The 17,769-nt window shown below is 39.9% G+C and overlaps 1 protein-coding gene across 9 annotated transcripts in view; it reads left to right on the top strand.

Annotated features, from left to right (window-relative positions):
• cadpsb (Ca2+-dependent activator protein for secretion b) overlaps positions 1 to 17,769 on the top strand; it is a 156,156-nt gene that overhangs the window by 113,473 nt on the left and 24,914 nt on the right. For 2 of the 9 annotated variants that reach the window (XM_088338155.1, XM_088338161.1), the window contains 6 exons: positions 2,812 to 2,844; positions 5,635 to 5,741; positions 7,666 to 7,695; positions 10,697 to 10,853; positions 14,111 to 14,252; positions 14,854 to 15,015. In XM_088338155.1, coding sequence (XP_088194281.1) covers positions 2,812 to 2,844; positions 5,635 to 5,741; positions 7,666 to 7,695; positions 10,697 to 10,853; positions 14,111 to 14,252; positions 14,854 to 15,015 — 631 coding nt within the window. Of the gene's footprint in view, positions 1 to 396; positions 466 to 2,811; positions 2,845 to 5,634; positions 5,742 to 7,665; positions 7,696 to 10,696; positions 10,854 to 14,110; positions 14,253 to 14,853; positions 15,016 to 17,769 lie in introns of all 9 variants that reach the window. The other 7 variants (XM_088338159.1, XM_088338157.1, XM_088338156.1 and 4 more) reach the window with 7 other exon arrangements.

The raw sequence follows: 17,769 nt of genomic DNA, 5'->3' as shown, positions 1-17,769 counted from the left end.
ATCTTTACTTAAAATAATGTAACTTTCAGTACTTTGAACTCAAATACAAGTACTTTTTCTACCTCAGGTGACAGCCCACATAAAAGTAGCCCCAAGTATCCTACTTAGCTTGCTCCACACGCTGTTAGCCGGCGCTACACCATCACACGCCGTTTTATGCCTTGAGAAGAGCTGCTCAGCGTGTGCTCCAAAGATATTAAGCAGAAAGCCTTAGTATCTTGCCCCGCTTTGTCAGCTGATCCCTCCCCCCCAACTGTCCCCGTGAGGCGCCTTTTTTTTCCGAAGCACATTTGCTTCGCGGTCTCACCCGGACAGCCGTCCTCCCATCAGCTTCCTGCCTCCAGCATTCCCTCGTCTGATCCCAGCCTCTTGCATGCCCCCCGTCCTTTTTTGTAGGGAAAAAGAGGGAAATGTTTGAGCACCCTGTCTTCTGCTTGGCGTCTCAAGTGATGGATTTAACCATCCGTGAGTACCTTCATCCAAAACCTTCCTCTCACCTCACACCTTGCTCACCCTTGCCTCTCTCTGCCATAGAGGTAAGATCGGGCCCAAAAAAGTCCAGCCCGACCCGACCCAGGCCCGCAGATAATAAAGCCCGACCAATGAACTTGATTTGAGGAGGAGAGGTGATTTATGATAACAAATTAAAGCCTGTTGCAGTAAGTGTTTAGTTAACACTAATAATTTTGATGTTATTACAAAACATAAACGTTTTATTCATGGGCTGGTACTAGTAAGGATAGCCCCCTAAACGGAAAGACATGTAAACAGTAAATAAAGATATATATTGAATGAAACAAAAATGTACAACTATAGAAACTCCCAAAACCCAAACATTTAAGAATAGAAGTTTTGGAACAAAACTATCACAATGCACAATTCCTTGTCAACAAACCCCTAAAATGGCTGTGATTCTCCTAGTTGGAGTTCATGAACAATGAATAACCAATGGTCATTGTCCTTTGGTTTATGGGTTTAAGTGAGGAATGCCCATAGCCCAATTGTTCTGAGAAAAGTTAGTTTATGGCAACGCTTGAGAGGGTGGGAGAATTAGTGACAGGCTTTGGTGACTCTTACCGGAACGGGTTAAAGGGAGGTGGACAGAAAGGATGTCCTTAGTTTCTTTGCCTAACTCAACAGCCTGCCACCGATAACTAAGATTCGGCAGTTGGGCCCCTGGCTTACATGGACCAGATTATCCTTTTACAAAGTACAGAGACGCCTCGCTACTTCGTGCTTCTTTATTGCTGGTTCACTCTCTGGTTCACTCATTGACTTTATTGTCATTGTTATCAACGTATCATTTATTGTGTTCAGTTATAGCACAGAGTAAGTGCTGCATGGGGCAGATTGCGAGTGCCTGTATTGGGTGGGCGTGACTGTTTGCGTGCGCGACTGTGATAGGCTGTGTATGCTGTCAGTCAAACAGCAGGGGTGGGCATGCGCAGTCTACAACTACGAATCAAAACAAACCCGGCACACGCCTACAACTAGCTTTGAGCGTCTAGTCTCATTGAAAAGAAATCCATCACTAAGTGAGTTTTAGGTTTTATCAGTAACTTAGTGATCCAATCCTCCCAACACTAAAGGTTACATTAAACGACAATTTTCCAACATTGACGGTTTCTTTTAAGGTCGTCTATCAATTTGACGGGTAGTAAATCGGGCCATATACCACAACAGGAGTATGTGCTCAAAAATCTTGAGCGCCTCTTAAAGAGAGAGAGAGGTAGAAAGACAAAGAAGAACAATGATGGGTGGATAATAGACTGACGGGAAGGAGTTCTTTGAAATAACATCGCAAAAGTTTAGTACAGAAAGTTTTGTGACATGGTGACTTTTTTTTCTGCGGACCAGTCTCTCGTGGCCAAAACTACCCAAAGCCTTAAAACGCCGCAGCTACGCTAACATCACGGTGACTTTCAACAAGAAACTGATTTAATCACAGTGTGTCTTGCAAATCAGGGCCAACGCTACAGGGCATTGCACACTCATCCAGACATATGTACAAGTTTAAACAAAAAGTCAGCGGGAGAGAAGCCTGGCCCGCCCCGAACTTAATAATTGACATTTTAGGCCCGACCCGGGTCGGCTTGGAGTTGGTCTCGGGCTTAAGATCTTACCTCTGTTTTGCCATGCCTATTTATTTTTGTGTTATCTGTGCCTTTATGTGTGAGAGTGAATGTCCAAAGAAGCGGTCAGGAGAGCCGACCAGCAACCACTGAATCGGCCTGGGTCCGTTTTGTTTTAACTATAAAGACACATCTGTTGGGGTGCACATGAATGAGCAGTTTGGTCCGTGAGCTTCTTTTCTTTTGGTTTCAATGCACATTCCTTTGACTTGAATGCATTTTTACATTGCTTACATTGATATCTCCTCCAGTCATGTGGTCTGATCATGTGTCAGTGATGTGCCGTGGCCAACAGGTAGGCTTGGGTTGACCTTGAGGGGGGGAGGGACCTAACCACTGAAGCGCTTTAAATGTCAGTTTGTCTTAATTTAAACTTTCGCAAGTCACTCAATGTGTCCCGTCCGACCCTGACAAGCGTTTGTGTGTCCTACCGAGCTTTTTCTGTCCGTTTGTTAACAAGCACTCACTTTCTTCATTCGCAGGTTCTGTTGTGTTACAGCGTCTGTCTTTTTAATGAAGTGTTTTGTGTCACGTCTGTTGCCCAGGAACAGGCAAGCCCCTCAGATTTTCAGACGGGGACCAAGTACATCTTTAAAAAATACTTCCGTACCCTTTTAGTTTGAAAACAAATTTAATTCTTATCATCTTTTTATCTTTTTTCTCTCCTCTGGTGCTCTAGTTGAAAAAGGTCAAAAGGATCAGAAGGATCCAGGTGAACCCATGTTTTAGTTTCTGCTTTAGACGGACACACACACACACACACACACACACACACACACACACACACATATATATATATATATATATATATATATATATATATATATATATAATATATATATATATATATATATATATATATATATATATATATATATATATATATATATATATATATATATATATATATATATATATATATATATATATATATATATATATATATATATATATGTGTGTGTATATGTAAATATATGCACTTGCAATGTTAAAGATCTCAAGCTTTAACTTTGACAGCACTCAAACGCATGCTTTTTAAGGCATACAAAATAAAAGTTATTTGCATGCATTTCCTCAATGGTTAACCTTCCCCTTGTGTTAGACTTTAAGTAACACGTCCCCTGTTAGGTGGTCGGTGGTACCCATAATGTAAATCAGTTGTAAAATACAGTAAAGAAAATAATACATCCATTTTTTTATATCTCTTGGTTAGCTTGTTAGGCTTCCTTATCCATGCATATATTGTTTTTTTTTCGTTTTTGGTTAACGTCTCCAGGCCTTTAGTCTGCCTCAATTTCGGTATTATATTATGAAATAAAATTAAACTCAAGAGGATTATTGAAATAAATAAATTGATTCTGCCTAACCTGACTATAATTCTAAGATATTACAACACATATATTACAACACATCTGCTAAATACAGTTTTCTTTTTTTTTCCCTTCTAAATAATGTTAACAATAATGACATCTATGGTTTTAAAGTTGGTGTTGACCCATACATATTTAGCAACGGAACTTTAATACATAAAATGAAAAGAATAGGATGTAAATTTGCACATTTTGTATAAAGTGTACTCAAGATTTTATATACGTTGTAAGTTAGCTTCTTTTTTGTGGAATGAAGGCTTGAAAAAAATTCTAGCTCAACAAATTCACATTTGAAAGACTTGTTTTACAGAAAATGCTTAAAAAAATAAAAAATCTGTTAAAATATGAATATCCAGTGATATTCAATTGTCATGAGGTAGCAAACAACTTTATCACATTGTTTTAATTTTTGTGTTATTCTCTACTGAAGAGGTTTAGGGCCAGTAAAGAAAGAAATGTCAGGATTCTGACTTTTTTTTCATAGAAATGCCGTTTTAGAGTCAGGATTTAATTAGTTTCTCTATAATTGTCACTTTAAATTTAGAACCCCTAATTTCACTGAATTCTCAAAAGTCAAAATACTGAGAAAAAAGTCAATGTTTTTGTTCTTTCTTCACTTCAATTAACCCTTTTTGGTGATTTTCGGTATAATAAAAACAAATATCCTTTATGTGATTTATCTAATTTTGTATTTTATTGTGATAAAGAAAAGATTTAAAATGTTTGAAATTTGTATTGAATTATTTTCGATCTAAAGGTGAATTCAGACAAATTTAATTAATCAATACAATGTAAAACACAAGAAATCTTGGCCCGAAGTTAGAATATTGTCTAATACTGTGGATTTGTTTGTATTTTCGTTTTCACCCGTTTTACATGTGGCAAACGATGTGCATTCTCCTATTTTTTGTACGTTTTGCCATCCTGCTCAGCAATGAAGAAGCTCAGATTTGGATCTGTTAAAATTTGGCACTATCAAAAAAAAAAAAAATCAACAGAAAAAGCCCTTTTCTACCAATACAGCAATCCTTTGTTTTTCGCGAAATGCGGTACACAATCTACGACGAAAATCGTAATACAGACGCTCCCTTACTTACGACCATTCGACTTACACAAAAACAGTAGATGCGATAATTTTTTGGGGGATGCCGAAAAATATCCGGACATTGCTGTAAGTTAGATTTTTTATTGTGTGCACCTTTTTCCGAGTATAGGACATTACTGTAGCGCTTCTTTCCGCCACTACCGGCATGCGGTGTAGCTGTGAGAGGTCACCCAGCATCCACCCTAAGGAAGAAATACACTTCCTCTTCCTAGTTCGTGTGTAAACATACGTGTACTGTACCTCTAGTGCGCTATGAACTTTGACATGTTTATTGTTTAATACCTCGTGTATCCATTCAATATCGGTGTTAAGTGTTAAGAAGAGGCGAGCCTTTTCTTTTGAAATGAAAGTGGAATAAGAAGGCTTAATGCGGTCGAGAAAATAGTTGGATCGCTTTTTTACGGCTATTTCTAACAGGAAGGAGGAAGTCGCCTAACTCTTGAAGCTCATTTTCTAAAAGTAAGTTAAACTTCACTTTATTTATCTTTATAGATAAAAAAAAATTTGTGAAATGTTTTTTAGTACCAAACAATACAGGTTACTTATACAAGTCCTAAACATACAAACAAACATATAAACCATAAACATTTAAAATATAACACTGAAGCAACTTACGAACAAATTCATCCTTTGAACGATCGTCCGGAACCTATCTCGTTCATAAGTAAGGCAGCGTCTGTACACCGAGGGATTTGGTTGAAACGGGTCCAAATGAAGGAGCTTCTTTAATGCAACTATTGAGTGTGCAATGTTTTCCCACAATGTGTGTCATTTTGCACTTCCATCTTCATGGCGACTGCACAAAATTCTTGAATGCAGATGTTGCTGTATGTTCTGCAGCCCTACATGCATTGACAGTGAAAACACTCTGCAATATATATCACAGAGCAAGTGTTTGGATTATTTTTTTCCCCCCAAAAAAAGGTTTAAAATGTGATCAATGTCATACAACCCCCAATCCCCTTCTCACATTCATATCCTGTTCAATGTTTGACTAACCACATTTCCTTTCATCGTTAAATCACAGAGAATGTAAACCGCTTAGTCACACCCGCCAAAAAGCTTGAGGAGACCATTCGCCTGGCAGAGTTGGTCATTGAGGTCCTTCAACAGAACCAGGAGCACCACGCCGAGGTGGGTGATCAGATTCACTCGTAGCACTACTCTCCCATCAATAATTGCTCCCATTATTAAATGCCTGTTCATTTTCCATTATTTTCTTCAATTTTTTATTATTATTTTTATTGTCAGTTCTCTATTTTTATAATACTGTAAATTCCGTAATACAGTGATCAAAAGCTAGATGTTTAAATTTTAAAAATTGAACTCAATATTGTCTTTGTATCAGCCTCACCTGATTTTAAGCCGCAGGCTTAATCAACAATAAACATAAACTATTCCCAGTATTTCAAGCCTGGTAGTTCAAGTTGTTGAGATCACAAGTTTTTGGATCATGTGACCATTCAATATGGCGATTACAAAGACGAGCACATATTTACTCCTGCATCAAAGGAGAACGCAAATGAAGGCTGTTTGGTGTAAAATGTGAGCCCTATATTTCTAGACGACAGCGTCAGCTAATTGTGAAGAGTAGTGCCAGATTGCAACACAGACGCGTCTTTTTATTTTGTTGTCAGTTGGTTTTCGTCCGAATGGACCAAATTACATTCGCTTGTTATCGATCCTCGAGGATAAAAACAACCCTCAGTGACCTTGTATTGATGGAGATCATACGAAATGATAAGTGTAGGCTTTTTGAGACATGATTTCACTGCTGTTCGAATCAAATTTACAAATCTAGGACCTGATGTGTGGGTGAAACAGTTGAAATATAGTGGTAAATATTCAATACTGAAAAACCTCCCGTTTTGCTCCTGTTACGAATTATATGAATAATGTTGGCAAAAACATGGAACATATCTACTGTATAACAAGCCCCTCTAGTTTTTTAATGAAAATTTGGTACATTATATTTTTCTCGACTCAAATTTAACAAGCATTGTAAGTGAGGAACGTTGAGGCGAGGTGGACACGTGTTAGAGGGAGTGTATTAATAGTTTTGATTTTAGAGCGTTGTGGAAAAGAGCAGCTCGCAGTTTTCCTTGGTGCTGCCATTGAAAAAAAAATGCTGCGCTGCATTTAAAGCAGCAGTATTAAAAATGTATCTAAAAAGTAGTGGCTTGTAGTTACGAATTTATGGCAAACAGGACAGTATTTGAGATGGAAAAAAGACACATTTTTTTCCATCGACAATCTTACTTATTTATTTTTACAGCTATGATTTTATATTCATTATTATTTAAGTATAAAACAAATATTCTGTTTTGATCATGCACATGCTTTATTTTGTTTAAAGGGGCAGAGTGTATTATTTAATACTTTTTGGTTGGGGGGAAAAACTATTTATTTAAAAAATTAATTATACTGTGAGCTACAGTCGTAGTAGACTCTTGATTCATTGCTCATGTAAAATATACTGATACATTTAGAACTTGAAAGGAAAAATGTTCCAAAGTACTTCAAATAAGTTTTGTTGTTCCCAGAAAAAATAAGCATATATGTTTATTCACACTTGTTATTTAAAGATGAGCCACTATTGGTCTGTATGTGAGTCTTGCGAGCAACTGTGATGTAGTTTTCTATCGACAGCAAGTAGCATAAGGGCTGCAGTGAATTAATGAACAGAACTTTGCCTTAACATGGATGACATGAAATCCATTTTGGGGTTGAGTTAATACCACACAAAGGATTAGAATTTTGAAAACAGAATTTAGATTGGTGAAGACGGCTTGTTAATGTCAATTATAATTTTTGGAGTCTATTTGGGTTGTTTTTACTTTATGTAGTACCGCTAATTATTTCCAGCACGTGTGCTTGTATTTCATTTTCCTTAACTTAGGAGAAAGTCATTTGCTCATTTTCTGACAATGCAAACTCTTAGCATTCCTCCAAAGAAGGTTGCTTCTCTGCCACACCCTTCAATAGGAAAACACATGGAGATCTCCAGCCATATCCCGATCTAGCAGATTTATTGTATCTCTCTGAATATGCTTGACAGGCGGCAGTCACAAGCTCTGCAGATCAATCGGTACAGTATTTGGAATATTTATTTTTATGTTTTTATTTTACCCCACCTCAATCCCTCTCACGCACACTCCCAACCCACCGCCCTTCCCCTTTTGAATGGCATGCGTGCCACTATGGCAAGATGCGCCCTCTTTGCAATGGAGGCGAAGGCTTGGCCCCGGCGATCGAACCAATAAAAGGAGCTTGCGCAACATGACTGTGACCATATCGCATGTTCATTGGGCCATAAGGAGCTTTCTTTGCTCTCCCCAACAGCATGCTGAAACAGAATGAACCTCCAATTCCGAATGCGTCCCTCCTCCATCTGACGATAAATGTGTCCTGGCATTTCTCCCCACTAAGCTCCTCCTTTTCCATCATTCCCCTTCCCTGTCTTAAGTTTTGGCAAAAAAGCCTCAAAAGTAAAATGTTTTTTTTTTGACATTTTCCTGTGTTCTCGTTGTGATCGATGTCTGTACATGCAGGGAAAAGAGGTATGTAATAACACTGAATGAGACATTTGCATGTCCCCTTCGGACTCTTTGCATAGACCAGGGGTCCCCAACATTTTGTGTTCCACGGACCGGTTTGATGTCTGACAGTATGTCCACTGCTGAGCCTGTGGTTGGCATTAAACATGTTTGTGCTTTTTCATAAAGATACTAATCATAAGAATTGTTACATTAGTAATCATAACCTCATTAATTATAATGAGCATACATCCACTGTTTAATCATATGGAACCCATCCAAGCCATGTTTTTGGAATGTGGAAGGAAACCGGAAGACCGGAAGCCCCATACAACAACACACTCTGGTGGCTATGATAACGTGCATTGCAAGTGCATCAAGTAAATCACGTGCTAAGAAATTAAAAATACAAACTCACCAGATGAACCAAACCTGGTGAAGGTATGTTGGTGTTATGTGGTCTCTATATCGTATTCTCAACAAAGGGGGCCATCCTCAAACCTTTTTACCAGAAGTTTGTTTACTATCTTTGTAACTTGACATAGTGGGGTGCAGTTGACTGTAACGTTCAGCCTGAACCTCAGCTTGATTCTTTCATCTAAAATGCATACTGTACTAGAAATAAAAACCAGGAGAATGCATAATCTTGTTTAACTATTTACTGGATGCCAGTAAAGATTGAATACACATCTGTGTACCCTTATTTAGCATGATGTGAAAGAAGTCTGTCTTATCTAAAACAGTCCCTAGTCTTACAATGTCTTGGCCGCCAACCCACACATAGGGCGAGGGCAGCGAAGGGCGACTTTGTCTCATCAATGTCCAAATGTGGGACCCAATGATCTGAACTGGTTTTAAACTGGATAATGTGTGCAAGGACAAGTCACAGGATCCTAACGCATCAGCTCAACTCTTCTATTTGGTATCTGAGAGGCCTAGTCTAACATGACCATTATCCACGCTGATTGCCCGTACACACAGAAATATGGTTTGAGTTATCCCTTGCTGTATATTCCTCAGGCAGAGGCTGTTTTCCAACATGAGGATGGAATCACGCAACAGGCAACTAAACTGATTTGAATTTAAGCAAACCACCTCAAACTCGTCCAGTCTGAATGTAGCTGTGTCAGTAAAACAATGGAAAAAATAACTTTATGTCTTTGCAGCCCGTTAGCAAACAAACCATAGCCCGGTAGCGGTCCATGGCACAATGCTTGGGGAACCTTGGCTTAGACGGAGCATTTTAGAGCGGCTGCTACCTTGAGGGCTGCATTTCATTTCTAAACTGTCATGAAAAAGGTGAAGTGGGGCTTGGTTAGAATGCCTTACTCCCATTTTCTGTCCCTCCTGCCTATTTTCCTCAAATGTGGAGGAGACAAGCTTTGTTTGCCGATTGTTCCCACTGTTAGCACCTGTCTTAGCCCTCAGCGGCGGGTAAGTGGACAGGTAAGTAGGACTGACAACCTCAATGGATTGATGTGACATCATGGCCTGTATTGGAAAAATTCCAAGGGATCTTAAGAGGCCAGAATGGAAGTTCCAACTTTGCTTATCAGAGAGGCGTGAAAGACAACGGATGCATGAAATAAGTGAGCTGATGCAGCTCAGCATATCTTAGCTTGGCAGCAAAGCATGTGGGAAATCGCATATCTGCATGAGGAAAAGCGCCAAATCGAGTCATATTTATTTGTTAAAGTGGTAACATGATATCCTGCTCAGCTAACTGCAAACCACGCATGCATCAGTGTTATTATTACTTTGAATTATTCTTTGTAATTTGTTGTGTTTTTTTCTAAACTTTTGGATCGTGTTTATCTAAAGAAATAATCATTACATTGATTTTAAACTTGTTTTTTTTTGTCAAAACACAAAACAATATATGTATGAAGTATGCATATTATTCTGATACAACATCTTTCGTTTTTGTGTAGTTTATTTATAGATTTTTAAATTGATTGAAATTATTTTAAACTCGTTTTTCTGGTACCCAATTTTCATTTTTTTGTCTTGAACCTGATGTAATTTTGCAGTGCAGTTACAGGACAGTAATGCATTTCACAATGCACATTTTCACAAATGTTCTTTTGTTTGGTTTACAGTGGTTTAGCAAATGAACAGTGTTTTTCATATTAGACATTTTTATATTAATGTAAAGTGTAAATGTGTGCAAATTCTTCAAATCACTTGCATCTATTGTTTTAATGTTAACCTTTAAACGGTTCGTAATAATTTGTCCTATAACTCTTTGGTAGCAGAAGTTAAGATGTAAACTTCTCGTGATTTTTTTTAGCAAACACATAGGTGAATAAAAACAAATCATGTATTAACTGTTAATTATAGAGGTTTTTTGGTGTCTTTTGAACTTACAAAGGCTACAAAACAGGGCTACTAATCTACATCCTAATTGTGGTCAAATGCAAAGAAAATAAACGCCTATCTTTGGACGTGTCAAATAGGATCCAGCAATTCTCCTTTCTTAGCGGCGTTCCCGATTCTACTCCCTCCTCGTGTCCCGTTTCACCTGCTTCCCATTTCTTCTGGCTTTCTATTCAGGCATTTGCTTGGTGGACTGACCTCATGGTGGAGCACGCAGAAAACTTCCTGGCCCTTTACGCCATTGACATGGACGCCGCCCTGGAGATCCAGTCACCCGAGAGCTGGGACAGTTTCCCGCTCTTCCAGCTTCTCAACGATTTCCTCCGGACAGACTGTAAGTTTTTTTAATTGCTATTGTGTAGATATATTCTTAATTTAAGGTCTTTAGGGTGCAGCTGAGTATAAGAAACAACCAGTACATTTGTAAAGGAAACGTGACTACAAGGCGCAGATGCCCACAAGAAGGTACCAAAGAAAAGTTTCAACATACTTAAATTTTCCTTCCAAACTGTGTCTGTAACAAAGCAGTATTGCAGCAGCAACACGGCAGTAACACACCAATAAAAGGTGCATTGTTGAAAAAGGCAGGTTGACGTGTGTGTTGTTAGTTTTCAATATGATTTCACAAAATTGTGACACCAATCTTTGGGGAGTTTTGTCGATTCCTCTTTGTGGCACTTCTCAAGCCCCATCAAGTTGGATGGGAAGAACAGCCTTCAATCAAATTTGAGTCAGGGCTCTGGCTGGTCCAACTCATGAGTTGTTCTGTCGCCACTTCTTTGATTTCCTGGCTGTGTGTTTAGGGTCATTTTTCTGCTGAAATATTAATTGTTACCCCAATCAGAGATCAAGAGTGCTGGAATTTTGAACGAGTCATCATTGGGTCCTAGCCGCCTCCCTAAAACCCCTCTCACTGGATTGCTCAGTTTAGCTTGCAGGATCTCCCCTTTCCTCAGATGATCGCTAGAGTTTTGACTGGGTAACCTTCAGGTTCTTATTCACTTCCCTGACGAAGGCCCTTTTCTCCTTAACATGCAGTTTGGATTAGCGGTTCTTCTCTTTCCTTCAGAGAAGTGACCATCAGGTTCTTATTCACCTCCCTGACAAAGGCCCTTGTCCCCAAATGCTCAGTTCAGACAGTCGTTTCTCCTCTCTCCTTAGAGGAACACTGGGGTTTTTACTGAGTAAGCGTTGGATTCTTAGGGGCCGGTCACACAGCCGTTTGCGGCTGAATCACGGCTAAAATTTTGCGTTTTTTTTTGCCCGTGGTTGCCCGCGATGGAAAATGCGCAAAATTGGCCAAACCGCTGTTCATCGGTGGTATGCCCGCAAAACAGACGCCGGCGACTGTTCCGCTTCCTCATCGCGTCATTTCTGCGTCATTTTCTCGTGTGGACCACGGGAATAAAAGCTCCCGAGCCGGTGTTGTGCCCAAATCCGACTCCTACGCAACACACTCACCCCCCCACCCCCTCGCGTGAACGCGCATTCTGCTGCGATCGCTTTTGTTGTAAGCGTGCATTGACGTTGGTGACTTTTTCATCCGTGTTAACAAATGCATTTTGTAGAATACGATCGCACTTTATTGTTTAAATAAACGCGTTATATAGACTAGGATCTCCCAATTGTTATAATTAGCTCGCTTTATAGTTTTAATAAGCGTTTTATATAGAATACGATCGCTTTCGTTGGAAGCGCAGCAGAATGCGCGTTCACGCGAGGGGGGTAGGATTTACCGTTCAATTACGTTCACAACAAAAACAAAGACGGAATGGTTTAAGTTGTATTACATTCCCAACAAATGCAAGACGAAGTGGTTTTGGTTATATGTTCGCCATTACATTCCCTAAAAGTGAGATAAAATGAGGTAAAAGTGGTTGTAGTAGCGAGGGGATGCAAATCTCGGCAGGGATGCATTTCTCGGATAACACCAGGCTGTAGAAATCATAACCGCTCAAGACACAGTCCCGTGAAGATCAAGATTTCAAGCTATGGCATCATTTTTATTTTATTATCTTGAAAAGAAATGTGAAGAAATAAAAATGGATTAAGACGAGGTCACTGCGCTGACGGGGATCCATGTTCACCCCCTTGACGTCTCGAGCACAACTGACGTGTGCTCGGCAAATCGCGCTGTATATACGCGGAGAAAGGCGTTTGACTGTCACACGCGTAACACGCTAATTTCACGTAATAACACCGCGATACAGGCGCAGAACATGCTATTACCATGCTCCACCCACGAATACCCGCTGAAATTTCCCGTCCTACCCATGTGTAACCACGCCCTGGCCGCGGCCAGAGCAAGTCGTTCCGCGTCATTTCCGCGTCATTACCTCGTGTTGACCACGTGTGCGGCACGCGGTTTAACACGTGCTCAAACTTTTGAGCAGCTCAAAAGTTTTGCGCGCGGCCAACCACATGTGAATTTCCGACCGCGAGTAAAGCACTGCTGTATCTCGTCTATATGGCGGTCTCTGAACGTCCAACAGCGCCCAACAGCATCCGCTTCACGGCCAGAAATTTTTGGCCGTGATCGCAGCAAGACTTTAGGGCTAGGACCTTAGCTTGGCCTTTTGACTGAGAGTAAGTGTCCCGGCTCCTAGGCTTTGTAGCGTATTATGAACTGACCGATAACGGATAATGGATAATGAATAACGAAGATAGAACAATAACCCTTAAAAACCCCAACCCCCTTGAAACGCTCGTGAAAGGCTGTGTACCCGCGCTCTGAAGAATTGAGCAGCGCAGAACTTTTTCGCGCTGCCACCCTCGCGCGAATTTCCGACCGCGTGTTAAGCACTGCTGTATCTCGTCTGCATTGCGATCTCAAAGCGTCCAATAGCGTCCGCCTCACAGGCAGAAATTTCTGGCCGTGATTCAGCCGCAAATGTCTGTGTGACCGGCCCCTTAGCCATCTCTCTGGCTAATTACCTTCTTTCCCGATTGCTCAGTTTAGATTGCTGGTTCTCTCTCCTCAGAGGAAGGCTGTAGTTTTGACCAAGTGGCCATCATGTTCTTAGTTCCCTGAGTAGGAACCTTCTTCTTTGATGGCTCAGTGTAGATGGCCAGCTAGCTCTCAGAAGAGTCCTTGTGGTTCCGAAGCACTTCTGTTATGATGAATAAAGGCCAATGTTCTCATTAGCCCCTTACAGCAGAAGATATTTTTCAATACCCCTCCCCAAAAGTTTTGGGCTTCGAGATAATTCGTTATCGGAGGTCTACAGACGATTCCTTTGACTTAATACTTGCAGAGTCACCTGTCAAACTTAAGATTGATGTGTCCCTTTTCCAAATCATATCCAAACCACTGAATTCAACAATGAAGACCTCAAGGATGATTAAGGGAATCGGGATGCATTTGAGGGCAAAGGTTGTGAATACTTCAATTCAGGAATTTGGTGGGTTTGTTTTGTTTTAATAAATCTGCAACGATCTCCCTAAACGATTTCCTGGTTGTAGAGCTTTTGAGGAAAAATATGTAAATCTTTTTTTGAATAATGTTGCAATATAACACAATGTGGAAAAAGTGAAGTGGTGTGAATACTTTCAGCGTGAGCCTCACAGTTTTAATTATCATTCTCTCTTCAGATCATCTGTGCAACGGCAAGTTCCACAAGCACCTTCAAGATCTGTACGCACCTCTGGTGGTTAGATATGTGGATCTGATGGAGTCCTCCATCGCACAGTCAATTCACAAGGGCTTTGAGCGGGAGTCCTGGGAGCCTGTAAAGTAAGGAGCATGACTGTCTTAGGAGCCCGTCCGTAGGACTGTTTCGCTCTGTAAAGTTCAACAGCGCCTGGTTCCAACTTCAAAAACAGGCCATACGTGGGTTTTGTACACTTTGTTTTATAAAGAAAAGAGGCGAACATTATTTACTTTGAAAATAATGTCTCACCTCTGACTAATGGTAGCGTCTAAGATATTTCTCTGCTGCACATTGAAACCAGGCTGATGCCTAATATTATTTTTCTTTGTTTTGTACACTAACCTTCATAATTTGTGCTTTTGACATGTTGACAAAAAAATCAACAACTTCTAGTCCGTTGCTCTTGTTTATCATTTGTTGTGGCTTTCACGGTTCACTCCTGTGTTTTGATTACATAAATATTAAAGTGTAGCAATGAGTGATTTTTGTTTTGGATAACAGGACATGTTCTGCTTTTTTTATGTGAGTCCAGTCGCAGGTCTTTTCATGCAGCGTGCATGTGTTTACATGGGCTGTTTTCCAATCTTTTTGTTGAGTGATCAGTGTCACATGGCTTTTCTGCTGCTCCCACACCACTGTTATGTTCTTTTTGTTCTTGTTTCTTTTTGTCTGTCTTTTCTGCAGGAGTTTAACAAGTAATCTGCCCAATGTGAATCTACCAAATGTCAACCTCCAAATTCCCAAAGTACCAAATCTGCCAGTTCCGGTAGCAGGACTGTCAGTTAACCTTCCGCAAATGCCTAGCTTTTCAACCCCGTCGTGGATGGCTGCTATATATGACTCTGAGTGTGTATTCAATTGGTTCACTTTAGCTTCACTGAGAAAAACGGAGAACGCCTTGGTATGAAGATGTACGCATTCAAGAATCAGAACAACGGTTGTTTATTTTGGGGATGTTTTTGCTTGATTTCATTGCGTCAATTAATTATGTTCTGAAATTGGCAGTGATGTGCGGTGAAGTTCATTTTTGGTGAGGTACAGTCAGATTTACAAAAAATAATATGCATCTCATTCGTCGTTCGAGTGGTAGGGCTATATATCAACTGTAGCATAGAAGAAAATGTATTTCTTACCTTTACTTATGGATAAAATCTATGCGGTGCTCCTCCTAAATAAATAAATCAATAGATAGGTAATCCTCCGTTATGAAAAAAAAATATGCAAAGAGAAATAAAATACTGGATGGCTTGACGTGCTGTTAGGTTTCTAATATAATCAGTAGTTCTCTTATTTGGGGCTGTGGTGTATGCCAAATCGGAATCCTTCATTACACTATCGCCCTCTTTCACGAGGCACGATAATTACATGCCTCACTCTGCAACTGCAGATGCTCAGGACAGTAATACGATACATACTAACAATATTCATAATATAGTAACAAATCACAAATTTTGAAAAAATAAATTCAAAAAACCAACTGTTAAATAATGTAATATATTTTACACTTCTTTGACTGCACGCCACTTGAAATTGGTGTTTATAATACAAATTGGCTGCATTTCTTAAGTACAGAAATGTAATTCTAAGATACAGAGGCAAATTACTAAATCTCCACAAATGACTCCTAGTGAAGTAGCGTGGGGGGATATTATCCAGCAGGGTTGATAAAAACTTCACACTGTTTAGACTAGGGGGTCGGCAACAAGCGGTTCTGGAGCCGATTTTGCGCTTACTAGTTGCTCCCTTTCAAAAATGTTTAATAATGTGCGTAATATTTGACCACTAGATGGCAATGTGTTGACTGGTATGAGTGAGGGCCTGTGCCACAAAGCACAGTGTGGCGGACAAACATGGAGTCGACCTAAAGTGGGGATTCTGCTGTGTAAAAGAAATAAATATTTCTTGAGCTATGATTTTTTTTAAACCAAAGTTAAAATTTCTATGATAGTTCAGGTTGAGGTTTTTGTACCACTTGGAGGCATTACATATTACACACTGTCCCTATAACGTTTTCCAATGAATATAGATTTGTACAGTAATACATATACAGAATATGTTGCCTTCTTTATAAGGCTTATATAAAGCTTAGTTTTTTGGGGCTCCAAAGATAGGTTGTTTTTTTGGGGTCCAATAAGGCTTTTTCAAGACTTTGGGTTGCCAACCCCTGGTTTAGACGTTCACCTATACATAAACGTGGAAACATAAAGAAATAATTCATATCTCTATTAGTTTGAGCGTCTAATCAATAAAGTGAGCTATGGTACTTTCACGCTGCAACCCGGCTTTTCTCCGTCCTGAAACAAATAGTCCTGCCATCTGATTTTATTGTTTATCATTTCCAAACAGTTCATGTTCATGCCAAGGACTCTCTGTGAATAGATGAGGTCATTTGTCCCAACATGCATGCCGTTGAGCTTGATATGTGATGATGCAGTTGCCCCCTGGCCCTGCCCCTCAGAAACAATGTCATGTATATACTGTACCTCCCTGTGTGCAGTATATACGCTGATGTTCAATGGTGTGTGTTTCCTCAATGATTCACAAAACAAAAAAGACATCATTTGCAACACCAGACATCTCCATGTGGCGTTTAATGACATTTTTTTTACTGCTTTTCTGACCTTGACTGAGTCTGGTTAGGGACTGAAATAGATCCGGGGACAGCAAGGCAATAAAACGCCATTTATCACCGTCCGTCCCAGACAGATTCAACCGAATTCGCATCAGAGGTAAGATCGGGGCAGAAAAATTTAGCCCGACCTGACCTTGGCCCACGGGTATTGAAGCCCGACCCAGCCCTAAGCCGACCAATTAACTTGACAGGACTGAGCCAAAAGCAAACTCAACATTTCATATTATTTGTAAGGACTCCGTAGGAGGAAAGGGGATTTACAATCACAAATTAAACCCTGTCTTTTGTAACGAAGATTAAGTAAGAAAAAAACTAGTACACATTTACATATTTTATATTTCTTTCTTGTTTCTGTTACATTAACCGACAATTTTCCATCATTGACAGAGTTTAAGTTGACAGGAACATTTTAAGGCCGTCCGACTTGCTGAAAATTGGACAAAAAAGTAGCATTACGTACTTAATAATATACCGCAGTGCTTTAACTAAGAGAGGGGCATAAAGACAAAGGAGAATAATGACAGGTGGATGATAAAAACAAAAAAAGGTAGCGAAAGAGAAGCCCAGCCCGACCTCAAAGTAATGATTGACATTTTAGGCCTTACCTCTCATCCGCATGGCGTGTCTGGTCCTTCTTCTAAGGAAGGCGGGTGGGGGACATGGACACTGAGAGTGGGTGCGACCATTTTAGTTGCATCCTCCCTCATGAAGCCGTTCCCTTTTGTATTGTCACGGCAGTAGTTTGACCCTGCATGCGTCCAAACCAACCTTCACAATCGATAATCATGTCTGAGAGCTTGATTATTGATTGATTTGTTTACCCTAAAGGGCCTGCTCCTCCCCACCCGTACGCTGACCCTTCGCGCACAATATAATGTATGGAAGACCAATCCTCTCATTTGTCAAAATAAAGGTATTCTTGAATAAATACCTACAATTATATGCCATATAAATAAATGAACACATAA

Source organism: Urocampus carinirostris, chromosome 6, assembly GCF_059441175.1.
Source record: "Urocampus carinirostris isolate Australia breed hairy pipefish chromosome 6, RoL_Ucar_1.0, whole genome shotgun sequence".
NCBI classification, from domain to species: Eukaryota; Metazoa; Chordata; class Actinopteri; order Syngnathiformes; family Syngnathidae; genus Urocampus; species Urocampus carinirostris.
Note: the sequence above shows the minus strand (reverse complement) of the source record. Positions and strands in the feature narration are given on the sequence as shown.